Source organism: Drosophila yakuba, chromosome 2R, assembly GCF_016746365.2.
Source record: "Drosophila yakuba strain Tai18E2 chromosome 2R, Prin_Dyak_Tai18E2_2.1, whole genome shotgun sequence".
Classification (NCBI taxonomy): Eukaryota; Metazoa; Arthropoda; class Insecta; order Diptera; family Drosophilidae; genus Drosophila; species Drosophila yakuba.
In genome coordinates this window covers 3,171,200-3,193,489 of record NC_052528.2, presented here as the reverse complement: position 1 = coordinate 3,193,489, position 22,290 = coordinate 3,171,200, and the positions used below count along the sequence as shown (strand labels likewise).

Sequence of the window (22,290 nt, the reverse complement as noted above, 5' to 3'; positions counted from 1 at the left end):
GCAAAAAAGAAGGGTACAAGAAAAAAGTATCTAAATAATAAAAGGAATAATAAATATCAGATACCCAAAAAGTATGTAAGACGTATAGGACAGTATAAAAATTTAAGTTTTTGTCGTTTTTTTGCGCTAATAAGTGACCAACACTTAGGCTTTCAAATTCAAAATGCAAAAATATTTAAAAGAGAGAACGCTATAGTAGAGTTCCCCGACTATATGATACCCGTTACTTAGCTAGTTGAAGTGCGAAGGAGAAATGTCAACACTGACAGTTTTTTGCTGTTTGTGAGCGTTAGAGTGGGCGTGGCAAAAAGTTTTTTGGCAAATCGAAGGAAATTTACAAGACCAAAATGAGAAAAAATATCAAATCAAAAGTGTGAGGGTGACAGTTTTTGGCGGTTTACGGGCGTTATGGTGGGCGTGGCAGAAAAATTTTCTGGCAAATCGATAGAAATTTACAATACTAATACCAAATTTAAAAAATATCAAAACATTTTTCAAATGTGGCAGCTGTGGGCGTGGAAACATGGATCAACAAATTTGCGCTGCGTCTATGTCTCTAGAATCTGTATGCCTAATCTCAACCTTCAAGCTTTAGTTCCTGAGATCTCGACGTTCATACGGACGGGCAGACGGACATGGTCAGATCGATTCGTCTATTGATCCTGATCAAGCATATCAATGAATCTAGTATACCCTTTTACTCTACGTGTAACGGGTATAAAAATTGTGATACAATAATTTTTACCCTGGCATAATATAATTAGTTAAATTTAATAATATAAGCTACACTAAATATAAAACAAACAACAACAATGTCGAGGCACTAGCCAAAGCTTTGTGACTTCCTTTGTATAGACAAACAATTACTAAAATGGTAACAATGGCAGCAGAGCGACCAAAAGTTACAGGACTGCAATATATCAATGTCAGCTGAAGTCCGGAAAAAGAAGCACTTTTCCCATTGGCGGAGAATTTCGATACCATTGTCTTGTTTGGTTGCAGGACCAGCCCAAATGACAACTTTTTGAGTTGTTCCTTTTGGGCATAAGTCGCCTCATTGGTGGTTTACCAGACCAGGTTGGTCATTGTTTTTCGACATTGAGAATGTGTACGGCAAGGAAAAAATTAAATCTTTTGCTACAAAAATGACTTCATTCATTTCGCCAAAGCAGTGTAGGCAGAAAACTGTTTGGCTTGGCCACCCGCACACGAGGCGATGTTGATTCAATCGCATGTTGCCAGGTCCCACTCCCACTCATCACCCCGTTACAATGCCATTAGGAGCCATATTATGGGGAGAATGCGGAGAAATATATCCATTCACTTAAGCGTGTTTATATGTATGTAAGGCATAAATGACAGATTTTGCAGATTTTTCAGCATGACGTTTGTTTGGTGCTTTGCAGAACTCAAATAAACCCTCCTTGGTAATAAAAGCGACTAGACTTTTCGATCGGTACATGTAAGAAGCTGCTCTTGAGATCCATGACAGAGACAGGGAAACTGTCTCTAGTACCATCCTGTTCAGCTGACGGAAATTAATACAAATCCTGTTTGTTCCGTCTTTCATCTTCACTATGACCACTCGACTTGAAAAATTTGAAGTTGACTTCTGAACTATTTCATTTTTAAGCAATTGAACACTTGCTCTCTTACTGCGGCCGCTTCCATAGCTAAATACTGACTTGGTTAGTGACGAAATGATTTATTTTATTCGTCCGGTACGATCCTCATTTGAACTATTCAAAAACGCTTAAGTTATTTTCGGTCTCGACAATATTGTATATACATAATTAGCTCATTATGTCCAGCACTGTGTGGTCGCGCTGACACCTTGGTGAAAGTAAACCCCTCATCGTCCAATGTGACACGAAACTTTGATGCGATGTCAAAACCAAGCAGGGCGTTATTTTGAATATTCTTATTCGAACAATAACAAATTTTTGTTCTATATCAGATCCATCGACGCACATGGCCCGTAAACGTACCCATTGCCATTGTTTTTACACTTCCTAGGCCTTTCAGTGCAGTAAAACATTTTTCCAATTTCACGTCGGTCAGTTTCTTAAAAACTGAGTTGCAAACGATTGATTCACCAGACAATTTATTTCAACTTCGTTCACGTTTATCGCTTTATGTCGTTTTGAAGACTTAACCATCTGCGCAGATCTACTATCTTGCAATCTGTCTTCGGTGGGTGGCATTGTATGTGTTTTTGACTTGACTTGATTGGACATGCACTTGCTTTGGCATATCTCGAATTTCTCTTTCAGCTCGTGAAATCCCCAAGCGTAAGGCATAAAAGCCTTTTTATTAATATAATTAAACTTGTACTAGTAGTTATAGACTTACTACTTGAAGACTTGAGCCACGATTTACCTTTCGACACACCAACTTCTATGCTTGGACTTAATCCCTCGACGACTTCTTTTACTACTTCACAACTTGACTCTATCTTCAACTTTCTGCTCTTCGTACGCCTTGCACTTGCTAGATTTTTCTTGACGCTAGTGCCTCCTCTTCATTTCTTCTGGTAATGTTACTTCGTATACTATCGCATTTCAGGCACGTTGATAACTATCGATACCCAAGTAATTTTGGGGGGTTTCTGGGCATTATAGTCGGCGTGGCAACATGAATCAACAGACTTGGGCTGCATCTACGACTCTGGAGTCTGCATGCTGAATCTTAACTTTATAGGTTTTAAAGTTTCTGTGATCTCTACGTTCATACGGCCAGACGGACATGGCCAGATCGACTCGGCTACTGATCCTAATCAAGAATACTGTCAGTGCTGAAACTCTCCTTCGCACTTCCACTAGCTGAGTAACGGGTATCAGATAGTCGGGGAACTCGACTATAGCGTTTTCTCTTGTTTTTTTTTTGGAAAAATTGGTATTGCAAAAATTAATATTATTTCGTTTAAAAATTGTTTTATACAATTTTAAAATACCTCGCGGTAGGGGTTCTGATCGGACTATTGTAGGGGCTCGTCGTCATAGGGCGCAAAAATATATCTGCAGTCAAGAATGCCGACTGCTATGAACCACACATCACAGTGGATCGCCGATAGAATGTATGGATGGGCGGCGGGACTGTATATTCTGTCAATTCTGTTCGATCTCATATGAGCCCAATGATCGCCTGATTGGAACTGAGTATCGCAGCTGCTTCCGTGCTTGATGTGCTTGTTTTAGTTGTGGATACTGTCAAAGATATCGCAGATGGTGGCAGAGACTCTCTCTACTGGATGTGCCTGCCGATCGCCTGGTTGATAATTTGTTTGTTTTGATTCACGTCTGAAGAAGCGGGGGTGAAACAGAAATCGCTTCGCACTTTAAAGGAAATAAGTTATGCGTATATATACATATGTTATGAATATGTATTTTTGAAGAAACACCATCGCAAAACAGAGAAGCTGGTTCGAGAGAATTTTTAATATTATTTTTAATCTTTTGACCGCCATTGGAAATTTATGCCCCACATTTTTTGTTTGACCTCGTACAGTTTAAAAATATAAAAGTTGGAAATTTTGTTTTGATTTTTAACATTTAAAAAATTGTAAGTTTACTTTTTCCTATTGTTTTTCTTTTAATCTTTTGACCACCATTGCCAAAATGTATAGTAAAGTTTCTCGACTCTCAGATTCCCCTTACTCAGCAAGCAACAAATTTCCTGTTACTCTACGAGTAAAGAGTATAAAAATTTAAATAATTCAAACGGTGTCCTAAAAATAATAAATTCTAGGGGAAAACTTAATATTTATTATTAATTTTCAGCTACATATCTACAGGAACTCCCCTTTTTTCCTATTTCTGTCCATTTTCAGGTGCACGGACTTGTTTAAAAAAAAATTCGGAGGGCAGATAATTTGATTTATATGGACATATAATTTGTTAACTATTTCGAATGGCAACATTTTTATAAAAGTCTCTTAAAAACACCAATGTTTTCTTTAAGTTTAATTTGAAGAAACCCAAATAATCTAAGTAGAATCTGCTCCAAAGACCGGAACACTAATTGCTTGGGACACATTTCTTATGCTTACCGCTGACACTGACGCCATCTGCTGCTCCTTGGTCCTTGGACTCTGTCCCCGCCAGCGGTTATCAGCAGAATTTTAAAGCACATCATTGCAAAAAGGAAAAAATAAGACGGTGGAAGTGAAAAGGAATGTGAGCCCACTTAGATGGGTAATTCATACCACCTCTCCATCTGTGACTGCCCGCTAATTCGCTGGCATTTTCTTTATTTTAGCTAAATGCGTTGTGTCGCCCCCAACTCTTCCAATGATGGTTGTTGTCGTCCTTTGGCTTCAGCTCCTCTTCTTAGCTTCAGCTCCTCACTTCAATTGCCGCCTCCACGGCCGCCAAGAACTGAAATTCTTGATATCTTTTGTTTGTCCGCACGCTGCTGCTGTCCTAACGCATCTTTGTCCTTTCGCTTCTCTAATTAAAAAAGGGGCAAGCTTATTTCAAGAAAACCACTATGATATACTCTTGGAAATAATTCGAGAGTTTTTCAAAAATATGTAAATTGTAATGCTAGATATACTAGCTTATGAGTAATGTGGATTTAGTTTGCAAATAAGGAATTATTATATATTAACATACTAATAATATTTTAGTATAGTGTATAATAGTTATTTGTTAATATATAAAAGTTCCTATTTGGAAGATGTAATTGTTCCGACTGGAAGCCCTTGAACATTATAAATACCTTTCGATGCGACCCTATTTTTATTATGTCGTCAAGTTTTTCTCAAAATAGAACTACCCACTTCTAAGGATATTTAATGAAAAAGCAAAGAAAAACGAAATTAAACCGAAACGAGTCGAACGACCACGCTAATTAGCCTCAAAGCCACATTTGGTATGCTTTTGATTAGTAAAAGATATATCGTCCCTTCCCTAAAAAAGTTCTATGGTTATCGAGGGGAATGTGCCGGGGAAATGCATTTCTTGATATAGTTACAACGCTGGCTACTTCTTCATTGGCCGCTGTCATCGATTAAACAATTCAGTAAACATGTCTCATGCAACCGAATCAATTTTCGCATCAATTTGTGGGTATTATATGAAATGAAAAGCCATGTCCATGTTCAAAGTCAAGACCAAGTAGACTCCCATTTCAACCTTTGTTGGATTGACTTCTCTCTGTGCAATCAAGGTTTAGGGAATTCCTGCGGCAAGTGAAAAATGTGAAAGCAATCAGTGAAGATTTTTATCTTTTCACTTCCCATAAAAAGTCAACAAAAGTCAGGAGTTCCACTGAAGAAAAATTGTAAAATCTTTATTTTAGGGAATTTTACTTAAAGACTGTTATGGCAATAAGAATTACGTTTTCGACCATATAAGGAATACACCCATATTATGATAGTCGATATAGCCTTGATTACCTGTCTGTTCCTACTATGTACATACCATCTACCCAAACCAGTCTCACAGTGCGAAAACCATATCCTTGCCTGCATATAATAATAACCTTGAAGACTTCACAAAATCATTGACCATTAAAATATGGTTTCGATCAGTTATATGTGTATTCTTGATTCGAATCACTATCTCAGTAGACCATTTCCGACCGTCTTTCTGTGAGTATGGAAGCAAAGATCTCGGAAACTTTAAGAGCTAGACAGTTAAGACCAAGCATATTCTTATAACGCCTTGTTTGAAAATTTTGTAACGCCCACAAACCGCGAAAAAAACCGTCATTTGCGGTAAAAACGTTTGTGGTAAATTGTACCTTTTCTGTATGACAGTATTGTAACACATCAAACAGAAACAAAACGAAGAAGAAGATCGATGCCCAAAATGTTGAATTGAAGAATTTATTGTTGAATTTATTTGATTTAAGTTTCTGCCGTCGAAGCCCTTTATGGAAAGCCTCTTTTCAACGACATTTTAGCCTCTTTTTAAACTATACCGATTCCAATTCAATGTGTACACGTTGACTATTCTTTAACTGATCGTCTCCAATTCAATTTTTATACATACATTAATTCATAAATAAAGAAAAAAGCTGATTAACAAAACTGTGTCAACGGTATTCTTAAAAGGTGACAACCCTGAGCAGTCAAGTCGAAAAAAGAACAATAACTATCCGAGTTCTGTGACACAAGAAATTTTAAAGCGAATTACTTTACCCCAAAATTTCACGGGTGGTTTCTGTGGCACCATTTTTTTAAGTCTCCCACTCTAACGCCCACAAACTTCCAAAAACTGTCAGTGTGGAAATTTCTCCTTCGCACTTTCGCTAGCTAAGTAACGATAGTTAGATTGTCGAAAAACTCGACAAGAGAGAATACTTCTTTTTATTTGATTGTTGTTTTTGTCAATTTCTATCGACGAAAACATTTTGATCACTCCTATTATAACACCCACATATTAATATTAAAAATATATATGTACATTTACATTTAGATTTAACATATGTATCTTTTATCGTGAGCAATAAATGTAACCGCCACTTTGTGGCGAATGTATGTCATCGAGTACACATTCTCTTTCCTAACGGCATATTTGAATCTTTCTTATTTGATCTTATTCGTTGGTGTGACATTTTGGGTGGTTTGTGGCCGGTGGAGCGGGCCAACTTGCATACTTGATCTCATCTTTCTAGCATTTATAGTTTACAAGATCTCGGCGATCTTACGGATAGACAGAGAAACGAACGGTCATGGCCAGATCGACTAATTAAAAATATAGATACTTCTAGGAATTTGAAAAAAGTAAGTGCTTCGAGAGTGAATCGACAGGGGTATACCAAAGTTATCATACCATCAGAACAAATAGAAATTTAGTTTTGAAACTGTTTGTTTAATACAATAATATTGATTTTCTAAACAACTTTCTTGTTAGAGATTTATATTCTGATACTTAGATATCAGAATATAAATTAAATCCGACCTATTAGAAACAACACTCTCTTTTGAAAAAAAAATGTCATAATATGGCTATTTTTTTGCCACATCTGCTTTTGATGCAAAGGATGACAATGACAGCTTGGCTTTTTCAAACGCGATTCAAGTTGTCTGCGTAATTAATAGCAGTGCACAGGGAACAAGCTGACTTGTACTTGTTTGCTCACATCGAAAATTGCTAAGACATTCGATGACAGTTTTTGTTAAAAGAAAAAATCTGGGCAGAATCCTGCAGCCAAACGGATGGGGAAGTCTTGAGCTTGGGATTTTAAGTACATTTTCATTAATGAGCAACCCCAAGGACTAATAACTTTTGACCGGTATCGGTTTGCTGTGTCTGCGTCTTTCCGAAATTAGCTATGAAGTGAAGTCAGAAGAAAAGAAAAATGCTGTGACAATCTCAGATACACAGGGACATTGGACGACAAGCCAAGGGTCCTGCTAACGTTTTCTATCGCCATGTAGTAGCGGTGGACGTGTGAATCGAGAACCGCCAAACAAATCGAAATCAATTAGCCGATTGCACTTGAAGGCGCCAACGACCAGAAACGTTGTAGATTTAACCACCCCTAACAATTTTAGCCACAAAGCCCAAGACAAAGTTTGATCTAATTGATGCAGGACCATAATGATTATTTTGGCTTTTGCAGAGTTTGAACCGAAGGGCTAGTTACTACAACAATAAAGCAAGCCAATGCTTATACGGCTTGGGCTATAACACTCTTGCGCCGATATATCGACGGACAGACGGACGGACAGACGGACGGACAGGCGGACGGATCGACTCGGCTATTGATCCTGATCAAGAATATATATACTTTATATGGTCGGAAACGCTTCCTTCTGCCTGTTACATTCTTTTCAACGAATCTAGTATACCCTTTTACTCTACGAGTAACGGGTATAAAAACCTCTGCAAGAGGTTTAACCAAAACAGCTCAAAATCGTTAACAATGATATTACATCGAAGCATCACTTCATTCATTCCGGACTTAACTCACTAATTGGTCACCCGATCGAAAGTCAAAGTGTCTTGAAAAAAAAGAGGGAGATTTGCGGTGAGGCTGGTCGACAGGACTGTAAATACAGTATGAGCCGTGTCTGTCTGTCGTGACTTGTCTCCTAGACAAGTCGGTTTCGGCTGCTTGGTTTTGCCATCTTTTGGTCGTTTTACTCCTATAATAAAGAACAAAGCAACCTTAATTACTCTCAACGGTATAATTTTGATGCCCCATCCGTATGTGCTGTCCCAATGCGTCAAAGCCAGAGATATGCACACCAGACAAACATTTTAGATCCAATAGAGTTGTACACTGTAAACCTTTAATTTGGAACCTTATATCCACACCCAAGTCATACTTTCATCGAATCTAGAATTTTCTTTGACTCTACAATTAATGTGTATAAGAATGACGATCTGTTTCACACTCCAGTTTCTAGTTATTACTATTAATGAAGCTAAAGTTGTCACCAACATTGGTATCGGTTTACTGGAGGTCACACCTCACCTGAGAACTCTTACCAGTTCCAACAAACTTTGAAAGGCGAGAATAGTATTCATTAAAAATGGCCATAATAATGGGCCCTACGCTGTTAGAAGCTATTATACGTAGTTGTTTCTTTTTATCTTCTCCCCAGAGCTTTGAATTAAATTCATTGTTCGTCAAAAGGGGAAAAGTTAGGCTTAACAATTTTATCGTTAGCAGGGCTCTTGCGTTGAGCTCTTCAAACGTCGACTTGGCTCCACTGTGTTAGCATTTCAATTTAATGTGACTACGATCCATGTGAATTGGTGTAGTGGGTGACAACGGGAGTGCTCGACCCTTTGCCCGTTTCGCATCTTCATATTTCCTAGCTGAAACGTAATTACTTTAGAAAATAATCGTTAAAAGTAATGGTCTGTATCAAATATATTAAAATAAACCGCGACGCTGGCAACATCGACCAGGAACAGGAACATGGACGAGCCCCAGAACGAGAGACATTACCAGCGTAGGGGGGAGGGACGGAGAAGTGGGGTCACGCTGGTTGAGAGCGAGGGCGATTGCCAAGGAGGTGTCTGGCTTTGGGCATTCACACTCGTCATGTCAGGAGTCGTCAAAGTGTCCACGCTCCATTGGCGGACTCAACACAGTGGTTCAGAAGCTTAGGAAAACTGTTTATTTATTAAGAAAAAATTTATTTCAAGTCTAATGAATTCATAAAATACTATTGCAGAATTTTTAATAAGAACCAATGTATTTAAAGTTGTGTAGCACACACATAACGTTCACCTTTAAAAATCGTAGTTTGTTAGTTATTATACCCCTTACTCGTAGAGTAAAAGGGTATACTAGATTTGTTAAAAAGTATGTAACAGGCAGAAGGAAGTGTTTCCGACCATATAAAGTTTAACAATTTTATATTCAAACTGCAAAAGCTAGAAAGTTGAGATTAAGCACACAACACATAGCCAGGAACATAGACGCAGCGCAAGTTTGCCATTCATGTTGCCACGCCCACTCTAACGCCCACAAACCGCCCAAAACTGCCACGCCCAAACTTTTCAAAAATAATTTGATATTTGTTAAAACACTTTTTGCCACGCCCACTCTAACGCCCACAAACCGCCAAAAACTGTCAGTGTTGAAAACTCTCCTTCGCACTTCCACTAGCTGAGTAACGGGTATCAGATAGTCGGGGAACTCGACTAAAGCGTTCTCTCTTGTTTTTTCAATCCGCTGGCGATAGTTGGACTTACCTTTGATCAATCTTAAAATTTTTTTTATTTGAACCCACTAAGTACCATAGCTACATCCACGCGGTTTAAAAGTCGTTCGAATGTGGGTATTAACCAGAGTGCAGGGGGAAATTTGACCCAACATCATTTGTTTTTTATGTTTTTTTAAAGCAATAAATAGCTATGAAAGCTATATCTAAAATAAAATATCCACTTTTGACCCACTGTGTCTTGTTAGAAAGGTTTTGTAGCGGGCAAAGGGCAGTCCGCCCGGGACTTGGGCCATCAGATGAAATGAGTTTTTATTAATGTCTGTCTGCTGGGGTCAAAGGAGCGTCATGGTTCTGAGCACATTAGTGGGCAACAGTTTCATTGTACCTCTGGATGTGTTTCTGTTCCAGTTGCTCCGCTTCTATTTCATTTATAATATAATTCTTAATGTCTCCCAGCACTCGGGCAGGCACTAAAAAAAACCTATTCGCGTTTGGCACCTCATCTGCAGAAATAGTTATCCCACCACCCACAAACCATCTCCTGGATGCTCCTCTGTTAGAGAGGCTCCCAAGATATCCGATTCATAATGCATAAGGCAACAGCCTGTGGCAATACCGTTTTCCATTTCCATTGCCGGGTTCATCTTAAGGCATCTCATTCCTATTTTAGAACTTCCTTTGTAGTTAAATGTAATTTCTTTTGTTTCGTTACTCGCACGTCACTTACAAAATGAAATTATTACAAAATGTTTTCTTCCTTCCTGACTCATTTGCCATTGGCTTGGTTTGGATCCTTTTCTCCTGTATGTTCTTTATTTTTTGCATTTTTCCTTATTCTAAGGCTTTATCTTTGCCTTCCAATCATCTGCCCCATAAGAATCTTGGTTTTTTGGCTTTGACATTCAGTTTCCTTTTGCGGCGGCATTTTTTTTATTTCATGGCTTCTCGTTTTTTTAATTTTCCAATTATTTTGGAATGTCTTCATTTGACTTGTATGCTCTGGGTTTGAAGTCCAGTGTATCGTAAGTGACCAGCGCCTTAACTAGCCCTGGTAGTATTATTAGCACTTCAGCTTTGCCGAAAATGCAGATTTATCACCATATATTAAATACATTCTATATATGTACATATATGGAGTACATAAATGACGTATAAGGAAGTACCCTGGACACGAAGCCTAGACAACGACCTGTAGCGAGATACCTATTATTCCATTGTTATATTATAAATATTATACCTGTCATTCAAATCAATGCGACATAAACATTTACTTATGCTTTTGATCGACAGCACCCTAGTTGTAAACATTTCACCCGCTTTTACATCAGATATAAAGACCTTACAAACTTTTAAAAAGGCTCCATTAAAATCGAAAACCGCCAATCGGAATTTTTGATCAAAGTCCAATTTCGCTGCCAAATTGCATTTGCCTTACCTGTAATACTCTGTTGTAATACATTCAAATACAAAAAAAATAGTTCTATTTAATTTGAAAACAAACTGCATGCATAATCTCAACTTTTTAGCATTTATAGTTTCTATCGATATGCCAGAAAAACTTTTACTAACGGGTATCTGATATTCGGGTATAGTGTCTTCATATATACACATAGGCGTAGAGTAAAAGGGTCAACTATATGCAACAGGTACAAAGAATCGTTTCCGACTATATAAAATAAATATATTCTTGATCAGGATCAATAGCCGAGTTGATCTGGCAAAGTTCGTCTGTATGAACGCTTTGACGCAGCACAAGTGTTTTTCCAAATGTTGCCACGCCCTCTATGTTGTACATTTTATTATTTGTTTTTCAAAATTCTATCGAAAAATGTTGAGATTTCAACCAGCCGAGTTAACAGGTACATATATGCAAGTCACATCTGCATATGTGCTACCGAGGATCGGTTATGGAGCAGCAATGGGCCGGTCCGGGCCCAAAGGCTTATTCTTGTATAGGGGAGAAATATACCCGAGAGGCGCAATATAATTACGAACATCTGCTAAATTTTGAATTAGCCATAAGGGCGCAAAATGTGCACCATTAATAAATGACAAAGAAGCCTTGATTTGATTCGTAGTGGTCTCGTGTCCACGCGCTATGTCAATGTCAACGGCGGACAAAACTGGACAGTTGGTAGCCGAGGAAGATGCAGGACTGGTGCGCCTGCGTATAATCGTAATTGAAGAAATAACTCTGAGTCGACCCTATCATTTATCAAGTTTTTGTTATGGCACGGCTTGGCCTACAGTTGCATCTTTCTTCCTCAGTCCCGCCTTGGTGGTGATCTTCTTAATGAAATGAATACCGCAGAAACTCTAAATAGTTCACGATATTGTGTTAAATAGATGAAGAAGTATACGAAATACAGACAGAACTGGGAATAGCATATTCACATCCAATAAAGTGTGCGTTTTTTTATCTTACCTTAAATTTTAATGACTCTGTGTGACAAATCAAATGACAAAAGCTTTGGAGTCATTGCTCTAACCAGCTAAGAAGGGGCATTGATTTCAAATGGTTATGACACAAGCATCAACTGCTATACTAAGCCGGCTGATTATAGTCGTTCTACACGACCAGAATCGGATTCTAATGGTCAACAACCACAATGGAAATGGTTTTAGTTTGCCTTGGGCCCACAAAGTGAGGCAAGAATACCTAACCAAATCGTCAGATGGGTGTCAACGAGCGCCGTTGAAGAATTCACGATGTGACAATGTTCCTCCGCCTGACATGTGGCTAAACGGCAAACAAACACAAACTAAAAAGCAAACAAAAAGTGATGCTGATGGCGGCCAGGATGGAAACGTCAACAGCATGGGCAATAAGCTTGAAGTTCACAATTGTAAAAAGTTAGGGAATATGTGAGAGACGGCCTCAAAATGGAGTTCGCCAGCAGGGATGACAATTATATAGGTAATACAGTAAGCATTAAAACATGTACGAGTCAAGCTCCTCCACAAGCGAAATAGTAAATTATAAATCATTCACTTGAATAAACAACTGACCGACAGTTTATAATTTAAATAATAACTATTTGCTAAGTGAATTGAGTGAGTTTCTAGTAGCTCTTCTTAAATACAATGTTATGATAGTGCCGAATGCAGTAAGGGTACAATTTTCTTAAACGCCAATTTGACGCAGTGTCAAAATGAGCATGACTCCAAGGCTCCTTTACTTTTCGATGAATCTACCTTAAACGCAAATTTAACTATATGTATATGATTGGAAATTACATAAAAAAAATCTTGGCATCACTGGTCTACGGCAGCAGAAACTAAGAGCCATTGAAAAAAGTAGAACCGGCAATCATAAAATCAACAACTATGAAATTCATCACCCTCGGTGAAAACCCTCGCCTCGTTGACACTTCCGCCTGGCACTACAACTTGGACGAGTGTATTAAGTCTGCACTGGATTTAGATGGTCCGGAAAGGCAGCAGCAAGAACAGCAACAAGAACAGGAAAGAGCGCGACAGCAATACTCCACTGTGGACAGCCAACACAACAGCAGCATCATCATCACTCACGGACGGAACGGCAGCATAACGGTGACGGGTAAGTGAAATTAATTGCATTGTTTTTGGCCAATGAATTCCTAGTTGGAAGTTTTTGTTTTCGGCTTAAACGCCTTGCCCCCTTTTTGCCGAAACACCAGATCCAGCTAGAGCACCAGCAACAGAAACCAAACAAGCCAGCCATGGTGAAAACATAGGCATCATCACACGGCGACCACGGCTCGTTTCTCTGTCCGGAACCCATATCCCGATGCGATCCCCGTTCTACCCATTGCCTCCTGACATTTTGCAGTTCATCACTTGTGATTGTTTTGTATGTTGCAGAAAACATTCAATGGACACTGTATCCTGAGTTCCAAAGGCTCCCAAACCTAAACACCGGCTATTATTATTTCAGAATAAATATTATATGTATATTATTATATATTATTATTATATATTATTATTATATATTATATATTTTTTATTTTTTAAGCTAAAAACTGTTGCATGGTCTATTGTAAGAACAGCAAGGCATGTTGGTTTCAATGTGCGACTGGCAGAATGTTTTTGGGTCCCCACGTTTGTTCCTCCCGCCACCAGTCCTCATTGTCCTGTTGTCCTCATCGCTTTATCGCGCCTAGACCCCGCTTGGGCCTGGAGCACCAGTTTCAGTGCCTACCCAATCCCAAACCGAATCCGAGTCCCGGCTCCGTCTACATATCCTTCCCACAGCCCTCCAACTCCTGGCCAGCAGTCTCGTGGTGGCTCTTGGTCTAGTTAGTTACCATCATCAACATGTTGACATGTCTATGACTGCATGCGGACGTATGTGTGCGCTGACGTACTGTTTGTGACAGTGTGTGTGGGGAACGGGTGTTTGGTTGTGAGTTGCAGTACGCTAACCAAGCTCAACAGCGTTTATCACTCATGCTTATGGTCTTGTTTTTGCGGTGATATATCACACTTGACACTCATTCATTCAGAATCGGAGTTTAGTGTTTTGGGCTCGTTAGGGCTCATCCACTCCTCCATGTGAATTTCAAAGCATTCTAAGGCAGCAATGCGAAAATAAACTTTCGCCCATTTCTGATTCTGTTTATGTTTGTGGCCTTAAGTCTTTGAGTAACTTTGAGTAACATTATTTAAATTTTATTAAATTTATTTGGCAACGATATTTATGCTGTACGCTGTAGTGTTGACCTGTAAGTTTTTCAGTTACATATGGCATATAGATATGTTTATAGGGCAATGTGCGGAAAAGTATATTATATATACATACATATCTGCATCCCTCCAATGCATTTTAGAACCAGACTTTGTTTTTGTTGAGTTATTATTCCCATTACTCGTAGAGTAAAAGGGTATATTAGGGTTAATTAAAAGTATGTAACAGGCAGAAGGAATCGATTCCGACCATATAAAGTATATCTGTATATTTTTGATTAGAATCAATAGCCGAGTCGATCTGGCCATGTCCGTGTATCCGTCCGTCTGTCCGTACGTATGAACGTCGAGATCTCAGGAACTAAAAAAGCTAGAAATCGCCCAAAGTTGCCACTCCCACAATTTTGTAAAATGTTTTGATGTTTTTTAATATTTTATTAGTATTGTAAATTTCTATCGATCTGCCAAAAAACTTTTTTCCACGCCCACCCCAACGCCCACAAACCGCCCAAAGGTGCCACGCCCACAGTTTTGCAAAATATTTTGATATTTCCTGTATGTTTTTTTTAGTCTTCTAAATTACTATCGATTTTTTAAAAAACTTTTATTGTACGAGTAACGTGTATAAAAATATACGGACTCCATTTTATACCCCTTGAACCATTGTATTTCAAGAATGAGTTGTCTATCGTTTAAAGTTTCCAACTGTAAAATCAATGTTAATTAATAAAAATCTCCAGAAAGTATACAATAAAATTGCCCGCGGCTGTTGAAATGTACCACAAATTTACCAAACTCATATCCTTTAAACCCAAAGCTTGTAAACATTTGCCGAAAACATAATTAACTCTGCTGAATTCCATATAACTTCTGAATGCACCTGAATAGTGGACAGAGTTTTTAGGTACCTGTCATTCAAAGCACACGAATTTTACGATTTTTAAATTAACAATAAATGAATCTGGCTGTTAAATGAATCGTTGTACCTGTGTCTACTTTATAAAGCGTATATTTATCTGTGTCATATGGTGCTTAGGGAAAGGACTGGTGCCTGCAATATAATGTCATTCTGGAAACGTAACTGCCTTTGTGATTGTCATCTGGCCGCATCTGTCACCGCGAAAAATGTGTCGGAATTTTTTTTCAATCTGTATTTTTTGACAGATGGACACAATGTGTGTGGGGGTCTGAAAGGTAATGGGTGGAGTTTCGCGAAAGGTGCAATGTGTGATAAAAAATCGTGTGTCAATTCGTTTTGTGACGTTAACCACTACCTAAACAACAAAAACAATACCAACCGTTTTTGCAGGCTTCAAAAATGTTTCTGCTGCAATAGAAAAAGAGCCGCAATACATGACATCTGCGGCAGGGAATTGGCAGCTTCCACAGGTTGCATAGCACAAGCCTGATTGACGGCCGGCCATTCCTACATAGGCAGGACATGGCTTTTGAACTGAGAATACCATGTTAAGAGAAAATAAAATATAACTGATTGTGAGTAGCATCTGAAATTGGAGTTAATTGTGTCTTGTGGAAAAAACGTTGATATATTTATAATTTTAATTGTATTTTAAATGTTTTTTATTAGAACCAAGTGAAAACGGTATTCTCGAGTGCTTCCGCCTTAGAATTTTATCACTCTACTAAGCTATTAAATCAAAAAATTTCTGGGAATACATACTGTACAAACAATAAGAATTGAAACGTTCTAATCTACTTGGTAAACTCTTATTAATGACTAGACTAATCAAATTTTTTAAAAACATTGTATCACAAAAAGTAGAATGAAAATAAAGAACTAATTATTATTTATTCTGTTTTTAAATCTAAATGGATATTGCTTTTTATTATATTTCACAATTGTTTTTTAGGTTGGGCGTCCGTATACTTAAGTATATAATGTCATCAATGAAGGCTAGCTGTGCTAGCTTGCATATTTAAAAGAGTTATTTTATTTTAAAAAGTATAGTTTGATGCAAAGCAATTTTTAGCTACTTTGGCTTGATTTTTACCAAAAATTTACATTTTTTATGGTTGACTGTTGAAGTTTGAATAAAAATCATTTTACTTATTAAATAACACCTAAAAATTATTTTATTTAAAACAAGAGGAAGCTCAATTTTAAAGCTCTCTTCTGATTGCATAGGTATCCTAATTTGGGATACACCTGTTTTCTTGAAAATATATATTATATGTATATATTATTATATATGTATGTAGTTGTCATAGGAGCGTTCGGAGACATGCTATTCAATTAATGCAAAAAAGAAGAGAAAATGCTATAGTCGAGTTCCCCGACTATCTGATACCCGTTACTCAGCTAGTTACTCAGGAAGTGCAAAGGAGAAATATAGAGTGGGCGTGGCAAAAAATAAACATAACCTTTTTGCCAATTTTTGGCAAATCGAGAGATATTTACAAGACTAAAAAAAATGTGAGAAAATATCAAAACATTTTTCAAAAATGTGGCCATGGCAGCTTTTTTCCACGCCCTCTAATCTTGAAAATTTCTATAGATATGATAAAACAACTTTTTGTTTTTAATTTTATTTATTAAATTCTTTTTTGTTCCGATTTCTTTTAATGTGCCAGAAAAATGTAAAAATTTCTCGTTTGCACTTTCACACTAAACGGGTATCAGATTGTCTTGAACGAGACCCCCAACACCAGAAAGACCCCTCGATATAATGCGTAGGCGTACAACATACACTTGATTTCATTGCAGCGTTGTTAGTGTTTCTGGCAATAATGATATCCACCATCCCGCAACCCTAATAATGCATAGCGCGGAAAACGGAGTACGCTGAGCAGATCTTAGCAGTGCACTATGGGCAAAAAGCTCGACATTTTTGCAGAAAGTCTTTTTTTTATACTTTTAAGTCACAATATTGAATTTGTTTTCTAAATATAAATATAACCATAAGCAACTATTTAAAAAAAAATTGTTTAGTCACGCTTCAAAATTCCCGCGCTAACAAAGTCAGCTGATTAACTGCTTGTCCGTTTGTCTAGCCAAAAAACTTTTTGCCACGCCCACTCTAACGCCCACAAACCGCCAAAAACTGTCGGCGTTGAAGACTCTCCTTCGCACTTCCACTAGCTGAGTAACGGATATCAGATAGTCGGGAAACTCGACTATAACGTTCTCTCTTGTTCATTTTGGATTCGGAAGTGGGTCAATCATTTCTCTCTGGCTTTCCTTCAGCAACAATACTAATAGGCCTATTGCACTTGCAGGAATCATATATACATATATTATATCCTCCAGAACTCAGTCGTGTTCTACTTTTAATTCAAATGAAAATTCTAAGTAATCTTTTCGTTATAAACTCAGGGCGTTTAGACGGCAGCCGTTTGCAGGCGTGGCCTAACATACGCCAAACCAGATCGAATATCCGACGACAAGATGACGGTGAACAGCCTTTTGGCCGCCATATGAAAATTATTCATACTGTCAAAATGTGCATCCTCTTGCTGCTGTGGTTGGGCTGTGCATTCATAGTGTTTGTTTTTGCAGCCGAGAAAACGCCACAAAGCACTATGATCACCGTGATGCCCAACAAAACTGCCATAACGAAGGTTGAGCTGCCTAACAATGATCTCAGAATTACGTTACTTGGACCAGTACATTTGTATCCAATGAGCTCACCGGAGAACAGTAATGGAGCTTACGAGGTGGGATTGCGTGTGGAATGGCGTAACTTCGATTTAAATGTGACTTATCGCCGGACGGAGAAGTGGAATATTGCCATAAACAATGATGACACAACATACGCGAAAGTGTCGAAAAACTTCATGGTAAAAAGAACGCGAGGGGCTGATAGTCAAGCAGTGATCTCGTTGGATAGTATACGGAATTCTCCGGTATCCCTGCACGTTGTCATGGATACAAATCCGCTGGTCACCGATATGTGCCTTGTTTATTCAGGACTCTTGATACTTGGACTCTATATGCTGATTATTTTCGACGTGATAGATCACACCTTTGCTGCACTCATTATAGCTACCACAGCTATTGCGATTCTCGCTATCCTAGAGCATCGGCCCGACATGCATGCGATAATATCATTTGTTAACTTTGAACCTCTGATGTTGCTCTTCGGGCTTATGACCATTGTGGATATTATGGCGACAACTGGCGTCTTTGATTTCCTAGTCGTTTGTACGTACAGGATTTCCAGGGGTCGCCCGTGGCCTCTGATTTTTTTTCTGAGCATGCTGACCGCTTTTTTGTTCGCTTTTCTGAACAGCGATATCATGGCTTTGTCACTGACCCCAATAACTATCCGTCTTTGCGAGATGATGTCCTTGCGGACAAGCTACGTGCTGGTCGTAATGGCTATATTCGCAGATATTGGCGGTGCATTAACGCCCTTGGGAAATCCACCTAATGCGATCGTAACGACAAATCCGGTGGTGGTTGCAGAAGGAGTTGACTTTGTCAACTTTATAATACACATGATGCCTGGAGTGCTGGTCGCGATGTTCGTGATCTTTGGTATGGTTTACGTGACCCACAGAAAAAGCATATTTGTCCTTGATCAAAATCAGTTGGGCCTTATGGAAGAAAGAGCCAAAGGAAAGAAACCGCCCAGCCAGGAAACCCAAGATCGGATAGTATTCCTCAGGGGTAGCTTGCCGAGCAAGTATTGGCTGAAGCCAGTGGAAGACTATCCAGAAACCCTGGCTGAGTTGGAGGCCAGCAGTCCGATACATGATAAGCCGCTTCTGGTTAAATGCTGCATAGCCCTCATTTTTGCCTTCTTATGCATGGTCCTCCACTCGATACCCAATGTAGCAAATGGGGCTTCCTTAGGCTGGGTAACCTTGCTAGCCGCCTTCTTGCTCATTATCCTGGACGACAAAAACGACCTGAACGCCACACTTGGCATAATCCAGTGGACAATCCTCCTTTTCATAGCAGCCCTTTTTGTTTTGTCTGAGGCCGTGGATCAGTTGGGATTCTTTGAATGGCTCGGGGAGAGAACGGTTCGACTTCTTACAAGTTTGGAACCACACAAGCAGATTGCGGTAATTACCATGCTGCTTCTTTGGATGACCGCCCTACTTACAATCTTCATTGACAACGCCGCAGTTACAATCTTTATGCTAAAGTTCAGCTTCCAGATGGCCAGCAACGATGACATCCCATTGCCCCCGATGTTTTGGGCTTTGATTTTTGGAGCTTGTTTTGGGGGAAATGGGTCCTTATTTGGAGCCGTCTCTAATGAGATTATTGCGCTGATCGCCCTACAGCATGGTTATAAGATATCCTTTTGGCACTTTTTCGCCATCGGATTTCCACTAATGCTGGTGACCATGGTAATTGGTTCGGGATACCTTTTAATTGCACACTCAGCCCTTAGTTGGAACTAACATTTGATTGGTTAGAGAAATATAATATAATCAAATATAATCTTTAGAGAAGGCTGCCCATTAAGAAGAAGGACAAAGAAGAAGGTAACATATATACATATATGTACATATATATACACGGAAAGAAGTACAGACGGACGGGCAAACAAAAAGACATGGCAAGTTTGACTCGGATTTTGCACGCAAAACAAAATAAACCATATTTTCCAAAGTCCAAAGCTAAAAACCTTAAAAATAAAAAAAACTTATTAAAGTATAAAAAAAAACATTTGTAGCTGTTATGATTTCTATAGCCCGTACTTGTAGAGTAAAAGGGTATACTAGATTCGCATAAAATACGCTTTGGACCATATAAATCTATATACATATATATATGTATATACATATATATAATTGATCAGCATCAGGACTGGCCGTGTCTGGCATTAACGTCGAGATCTCATGAACTATTAATCGGCCTAAAAAGAAAACACTTTTAGAACATCGCAATAAAAGAGGACACATCCTTAACAAGAGAGAACGCTATAGTCGAGTTCCTCGACTATCCGATACCCGTTACTCAGCTAGAAAAAGTGCGAAGGATGGGTGTTAGAGTGGGCGTGGCAAAAAGTTTTTTTTTGGCGAATAGATAGAAATTTACAAGACTAATACAAAAATGAAAAAATATCAAAGCGTGGCAGCTTTGGGCGGTTTGTGGGCGTTAGAGTGGGCGTGGCAAAAAGTTTTTTTGCAAATCGATAGAAATTTTCAAGACTAATACAAAAATGAAAAAATATTAAAACATTTTTCAAAAGTGTGGGCGTGGCCGTTTTGGGCGGTTTGTGGGCGTTAGAGTGGGCGTGGCAAAAAGTTTTTTTGCAAATCGATAGAAATTTTCAAGACCAATACAAAAATGAAAAAATATTAAAACATTTTTCAAAAGTGTGGGCGTCGCAGTTTTGGGCGGCTTGTGGGCGTTAGAGTGGGCGTGGCAGCATGATTCGACAAACTTGCGCTGCGTCTATGTCCCTGGAGTCTGTATGCCTAATCTCAACTTTCTAGCTTTTGTAGTTCCTGAGATCTCGACGTTCATACGGACAGACAGACGGACAGACGGACGGACAGACGGACATGGCCAAATCGACTCGGCTATTGATCCTGATCAAGAATATATATACTTTATATGGTCGGAAACGCTTCCTTCTGCCTGTTACATACTTTTCAACGAATCTAGTATACCCTTTTACTCTACGAGTAACGGGTATAAAAATAGGTGCATTGTTTTAGTTTCGAAAAAATGACTTGGATCACCTTATTGGTTACTTATGTATATGTAAAAGTAATTTTCTTTGACAAATTAAGAATTGCGTCAATTGCTTTAAATTGCTTGTAAAAACGAATAACACACATTTCAATATCTTCTCTTAAACTCAGCAAAAAATTGCTCGTGGACTTTAAACAAGTACAAAACAAGATAGAACGCTATAGTCGAGTTCCATGACTATCTGATACCCGTTACTCAGCTAGTGGAAGTGTTTTCCAGTTAGTATGGGCGTGGCAAAAAGATGGCGAATAGAGAGAAAGTTAAAAGACTAATAACAAATGCAAAAATATAAACATTTTTATTAGTATTGTAAATTTCTATCGATTTGCAAAAAAACTTTTTGCCACGCCCACCCTAACTACATACACATATGTATTTGTTAGTCTTGTAAATTTTTCACGATTTGCCAAAAAACTTTTTTCCACGCCCACTGTAAGGCCAACAAACCGCAAAAAACTGTTAGTGTTGAAATTTCTCCTTCGGACTTTCACTAGCTAAGTAACGGGTATCAGATAGTCGGGCAACTCGACTCTAGCGTTCACTCTTGTTTTAATTTTAAATAATTGGGATTCTTCTAAAAACACATAACACTAAATTGATTTGATTGAAATCTGTAACAGGCTCTGTCGTCTTATTCGCTTCTTTGACCAGTGTGATACACCAAAGTGGAACCGCAAAACTAATAAGGGTGCGTAATGGCCGTCTGCGCAAAAGTATTGGAAAATAATAACAGTGTAGGAAAAACGGGAACAACTTGAAAGGAAACGATGGTGCAGAACTCAGAAAGATTTCAGAGACCGAAGTGAATCCATTCTGCCACCTACCCACTGAGCTTGCAGGAATCCTTCTGCGATATGCATGCAACAATTGTTCCCTAAGTGACATTGCCAGCAGGAGATGGCCATACGAAGGCAGAAGCAAGTAAACCATTCTAGGAAAAAACAGCACAAAAATGAATTCTTTTCAAGTGCTGCAAATAAATGGAAACTCTTTAACTTTAACAAACCTCCCTCTTTCTCTCTCTCTCTCTCTCTTTATCTCGCCCTTCTCCGACGCATTGCTTCATTTTCAATTTCAATAAATAACCTTGATTTAAGCGGCAGCGACGTCAACGCCGGCAGAACAGTCAGCGTTTGACCAGCTGCAATACATGCAAATGCGGGGCCCACAAGCGCTCACACATGGGTCGGACCGGCCGCCCCCCCACACACAAACACCTGTCACACACCGCTGTCGCTCGCTCGCTCTCCCTGCAATCCTGCAATCCCCCGCTCTCAGTGCAGCAGAGGTGAGCGAGAGCCGCCGCTATAAA

At 38.8% G+C, this 22,290-nt stretch overlaps 2 protein-coding genes across 2 annotated transcripts; both read left to right on the top strand.

Moving 5' to 3' along the window:
- The first annotated feature begins 12,418 nt into the window (after positions 1-12,418).
- On the top strand, positions 12,419-13,579 carry LOC26535074. Its single transcript, XM_015197379.3, has 2 exons — positions 12,419-13,193; positions 13,294-13,579. The coding sequence occupies exons 1-2, from the start codon at positions 12,962-12,964 to the stop codon at positions 13,503-13,505; spliced, it is 444 nt and encodes a 147-aa protein (XP_015052865.1). The 5' UTR covers positions 12,419-12,961; the 3' UTR covers positions 13,506-13,579.
- A 4,106-nt stretch (positions 13,580-17,685) lies between these two features.
- Positions 17,686-19,735, top strand: LOC26534882 (P protein). Its single transcript, XM_039372740.2, has 2 exons — positions 17,686-17,760; positions 17,817-19,735. The coding sequence occupies exon 2, from the start codon at positions 17,840-17,842 to the stop codon at positions 19,673-19,675; it is 1,836 nt and encodes a 611-aa protein (XP_039228674.1). The 5' UTR covers positions 17,686-17,760; positions 17,817-17,839; the 3' UTR covers positions 19,676-19,735.
- The last annotated feature ends 2,555 nt before the right edge of the window (positions 19,736-22,290 follow it).